Source organism: Amblyomma americanum, chromosome 6 (genome assembly GCF_052857255.1).
Source record: "Amblyomma americanum isolate KBUSLIRL-KWMA chromosome 6, ASM5285725v1, whole genome shotgun sequence".
Taxonomy (NCBI): Eukaryota; Metazoa; Arthropoda; class Arachnida; order Ixodida; family Ixodidae; genus Amblyomma; species Amblyomma americanum.
This window is the reverse complement of record NC_135502.1, coordinates 153,967,561-153,972,792: the sequence shown is the minus strand read 5'-3', so window position 1 is coordinate 153,972,792 and position 5,232 is coordinate 153,967,561. Positions and strand designations below refer to the sequence as shown.

At 52.8% G+C, this 5,232-nt stretch overlaps 1 protein-coding gene across 1 annotated transcript; it reads right to left on the bottom strand.

Moving 5' to 3' along the window:
- Positions 1 to 2,673: 2,673 nt before the first annotated feature.
- LOC144095572 (uncharacterized) lies at positions 2,674 to 4,940 on the bottom strand. The gene is made up of 2 exons (XM_077629260.1): positions 4,817 to 4,940; positions 2,674 to 3,725 (listed from the first exon to the last, which is right to left on the bottom strand). The coding sequence occupies exons 1-2, from the start codon at positions 4,938 to 4,940 to the stop codon at positions 2,674 to 2,676; spliced, it is 1,176 nt and encodes a 391-aa protein (XP_077485386.1).
- Positions 4,941 to 5,232: the final 292 nt, after the last annotated feature.

Here is a 5,232-nt window from a genome sequence, read left to right as displayed (position 1 = left end):
GAATACGTGCTCCACGTACGCGTTCTATATATCCGGTCGCAAGGAATAAAGATAATCCAGTAAAACTTAACTTGTTTAATTGGCCGAATGGCAAAAGAAAACTTTACATTAGAGGTTGGAAACACGGCCTTTCCGTTCAGCGTCCCGCACAACCACTGTCCCGATGCCGGGCCGAGTCCTCCCTTTCCTCCTTTCCGGCGACAGGCAGACGAGCCGGCCGATGACCCCGCAGTCCGCCGCCCGGTTCATCCGGGCGCCCGCTGCCTGGTCCGCCCGCGCACACACAAATACACGTGCACACACACACACACACACACACAGCACTCCCGGCGTCCTGGGTTCGTTGGCCGATAACATCGCGCACCGCACGGCGCCGTCTCAACTCTTTTGTCTCCGACACACTCCCCCCCCCCAAATGATGGAAGTCATTTGTTAGCCGGAGAGTTCCAAAGGGTATATAAGTTGAATCGGCCGCCGAAGTCTTGCCCCCCCTGGCATTCGGACCTCAAAAGCTCTTGCCTTGTTGTCTCTTCCAGTGAAAGCCCTTTTAATCATTCCAAGCTTCTACATTTGGCGCGGCTGCAGAGCTTCTTTTAAGAGGACCACATCGCCAATGTCAACTTGTCTTCCACGTTGAACGCCTTTGGAATGTGTCAGCTGCAACTCCTTTATGTATTCAGAGCACCAGCGCTTCCAGAGCCCCTCCAACGCTTTATTACGAGTCGAGATCATATGTCGCAGGTGGTCACAGGTCAGAGCGGCGATTTCCTTTCGTTGTAGCGCTGGTAGAGAGGTCAGTCGTTTTCCGGTAAGAAACATAGCAGGGCAAAGGGGCTCCGGTTCATTTGGCTCTTAGTAAACGTGTGTAAGTGGGCGGGAATTCAGTACAGCTTTCACTTCGGTCAGCGTAGTTATCATTTCCTCCAGTGTAAGGTAGCCTCTTCCGAGAGTCTTCTTCAACGCTTGCTTCGTCAGTCCGACAAGACGCTCGTAGAAGCGACCCCACCAGGGTCCGCGTTCTACAATGAATTTCCACTGAACCCGAGCGCTTACAATGTACTCTTGCACCTGGCCACTTCGCATCGCATCCCAGAGACGTCCCAAATCCTTGTTCACTTTCTTGAATGTGAGCGCGTTATCACTGTAGATGGTGCTCGGAAGTCCTCGTCTGGCGGTGAATCTTCGAAATGCGAGAAGGAATCAGCTCGCTGACATATCGCTCACCAGTTCCAGATGGATAGCTCGAGTGACTGCGCAGGTGAACAGCGCTATATAGCACTTGGTTGGAGAGGTCCCCTTGACAACGAGTGGCCCGGCAAAATCAGCACCGGTCACCTGAAAGGGTTGGGCCTCCGTTATGCGGTCTTTAGGTAGTGGAGCAGTCACTTGATTTGCTGTTTGAGCGTTGAACCGTTGGCATGTTACACATTCTTTTAGAGTCCTCTTCACCAGCTGCCTCGCTCCGATCACCCAATACCTTTCCCTGAGCTGCCTTAAGGTGCAACGTATCCCTCCGTGCAGCACTTTGCGGTGACAGTAAAGAGCAAGCAGCTTCGATAGGTGGCTCTGCTTAGGTATCACGACGGGATGCTTAGCGTCATAGTCCAGGTGACTACGTTGTAGCCGTCCATCAATTCTCAGGATTCCCATGTCGTCCACCATAAGAGAAGCATTTCTCAGTGGAGAGTCGACGGGGAAAGCTTGCTGGTTATGAACGCTTTTTAGCTCTCTGTGAAAGCCTTCCCTTTGCTCGTTGCGGATCCAAAATATATCAGCTTGATCGAGTTCTTCGGCGGTAAGAGCTCCGACTTCATCGTTGCGTCGTCTCATCCTTGAGACGAATCGAAGCACCCAAGCTGTGACTCTGATCAGTCTGATGAAGGAGCTGTAGCGCTGAATGTCCATTAATGAAGGGGATGGCACTTGGGATGACATGGCCGACAGCGCCTTCGTTGGCTGTTTTAGCTCCAGTTCCGCATCAGAGAACGCGTTCTGCACTAGTCCCTTTGGCCACTCGCCATCAGGTTTGCGGAGCCACTGGGGCCCTGTCTACCACACGTCGCTGGCCGCAAGGCGAGAAACGGAAACGCCGCGCGTCAGGAGGTCCGCAGGATTCTCTTTTCCTGGGCAGTGCCTCCATTCATAGCCGCCGGTGACGCGCTGAATCTCGCATACACGGTTTCGCACAAACTGCTGCCAGCGTCCCGCATCTCCTCGAATCCAGTGGAGCGCTATCGCAGAGTCGGTCCACAAAATTACTCGACCAGGGTGCAGTTCGATCGTGCTTAAGATGTAGCTGCATAGTCGAGCAGCGAGCAAACATGCCATGAGTTCCAGCCTCGCTAGAGTGAGTTCTTTCAGGGGGGCCACTCTCGATTTGCTCATCACGACCGTTGAATTCAGGCCGTCCTCCGAGGCGATGGTAAGGTATGCGACCGCCCCATAAGCCACGGGACTGGCGTCTGCAAAGATGTGCAGTTCCGTCTTTGTTGCCTGCCCGCTTACGTCCGCCCCATAGTACCGCGGCACCTGTACTTCAGAGAGGTCTTTTAATTCACCGTGCCATGTAAGCCACCTTTCGGCTACATCACTTGGTAGGAGATCATCCCACTCCACGTTTCGTCGCCACAGATTCTGAAACAAGATCTTGGCCCGCACGATAAAGGGTGACAGCTATCCCAACGGGTCGTAAATCCGTGCCGTAGTTTGTAGCATGGATCGTTTGGTGTCTGGTTTACCAGTGTCGTCTGTGACGCAAGACGCAAAGGTCAGGCGATCTGTAATGGGGTCCCATGCTAGTCCTAATACCTTGAGTACACCGGACACAAATCCCAGAGGCTTGGTTTCGTTACAGTCTTGCCCAAATAGCTGGCGCAGCCTCTCGTTGTTCGACGACCACTTGTGCAGCTTCATCGAGGCGGCGTGGAAGATTGCATTGGCCTCGGTGTATAGCTTCACTGCCTCCTCTTCGTCATCTGCACCAGCTAGTAGGTCATCTACATGAAGGCCTTGCTGCAGCTGGCCCGCGGTGTGGGGAAAACCTTCCTCGCACAATTTCAGGTGGTGCTGAAGAGTAGCGGAGAGTAAGAATGGGCTCGCGGTGGTTCCAAACGGAACTCGCTTCATGCGCCACGTTTCAATGGGAGGCAACGGAGAACCGGGCTGAGGGGTCTCTCGGAACCAAAAAAATCGAAGGGCGTCTCTGTCTTGTTCTCGGATTCTAATTTGCAGAAAGGCCTCTTGGATGTCAGCGACAAGTGCAACTCGGTACTTGCGGAAATTAAGAAGGAGCCCCACGAGGTCCGCAGTTAGATTGGGTCCAGTCTCTAAGTTATCATTGAGACTCTTGGAATTCTTTCCGCGGGAGGAAGCATCAAATAGGACCCTCAGTTTTCGGGAATCGCGAATGACCGCTTGATGAGGCATGTGATAAACGCAGTGGTTGCTGATGGTCTCATCTTCTACCCGTTCTGCAATGTCGGAGACGCCATACTGCCTAATGGTCGTGTCATACTCTTGGAGCAGGTCAGGAGCCCTCCTGAGCCGGTTGGCCAGCTGACTGAGTCGCTTCAGCGCAATTTCCTTGTTGTCCTCGAGTGAAATCTCGGATTTACAGGGCAACCAAACTTCACAACGATTACCGTCTCGATTGATGTTGTCCTCAAAAAACTCCAAGGCCTCACATGGTTTTTCGATGTCTTCGCTCTCATTCACCCCAATTGATTCTAAGGTCCAAAATTTGGTCAGAATATCAGTTTTTTCTTTTTCAATCACTGAAGTTCGCAGTGTCACGGTGTGGAGGCAGTTTGCTCGATATCGCTTTCAATAGGCCCTTGAACAGTCCACCCAATTGATGTTTCTACTGCCCTCAGTCGTTTTCCTAATTTGACACATCTGCCCGTCGTGAAGTCCCATAGATGATCAGACCCGATGAGCAGCTCAACCTTTTCTGCACCGCTGTCTGTTGAGAAGTCAGCTGCTTCGTACCCGAGGGATATCAACTTTTGCAGTACATTTCCCGGTGGCGAAGGTATCGGCTGGTCACAAATTACATCTGTTTCCAGCACTTCGAGCTCGCGCTCACATCCGCGCCTCGTCTTTAGCGTAACTCTGACTCTTCGGAACTCGCGTTCCTCTTGGTGGCCTCCGAACACACCGACAGTCAGCCTTTCATGCCCGAGAAGCGTGCATCCCATTTTCCGTGAGGTGTCAGAGGTGATGGAGCGCTGACTTCCTCCGTCGAACAGGACTCGCACCTGCGCGTTGGAAGTTTCTCCACTACATAACGCAGTCGCGGTCTGTAACAAAACTGTTCTTTTGAGAGCGGAGCTGTCTCCCGTGGTCGTAGCTTCGAGGCTAATCTGTGTATTAGTGACTGTTGGGTTCGCTTCGGGTGGCCTGTTACTTGAGCACGTCGGGTCGCACATCGTGCTGGCATGCTTCTTGCGGCATTTGTTGCACTGCAGGTTTACGCGGCATGCTCGTGACCGATGTCCAGTTCTGGTGCACCTAAAGCAACGGCCGGACGACTGCAAAAGTCGTTTCTTCTCCTCTAGACCTTTTGAGGCGTCGCAGTTGTGCGTTTGGTGATCGTTAGAGTCACAGAAGAAGCAAGTCAGCGGGCTCGAGCTCTGATGCAACATCGCTGCGGATCGGACGTGCTTGTCATGCGTTTTACGAAGCTGCTTGTGACTCTCTTTAGTGCCTTCTTTAGGTTGTCGACAGAGGTCCACGCCTTGCAGTGCAGCCAAGTTCTCTCTGCTTTCGACCTCTACTCTCAAAAAGGAGAGTAACTTAGAAAATGAAGAGACGGTACCTTTTCCAGTCTCGTCCGTAGTGTGCGATGAGGCATCGGAGACGGAGCCTTGTTGCTCGCTGGCGAGACGGTCGGTGTCGGCAACGCACCTTCGGTTGAAGTCTAGCAGAATGTCCTGTGGCATTGCTCGTTGTGCAATCGGAAGTAGCATTGAACTGAAGGTGTCCAACTTCCGTCTGAGCGCTTCCAGTCCTCTGATGTGCGCCGCCAAGGTGTCGTTGAGACGGTGAAGACCACGGACATCATCTGAAGAACGCACCGGCTTCAAATCAATTAGACTCTTGAGGTATTCTTGCGCAAGAAGTTCTTCGTTTCCAAACCGCTTCCTCAAGAGTTGGATAGCGTCGTTGTAACATCGTGACGTCGATGGAAGGCCCGCCAGCGCAGCAGCCGCATCGCCTGTCACCGATGCTCAC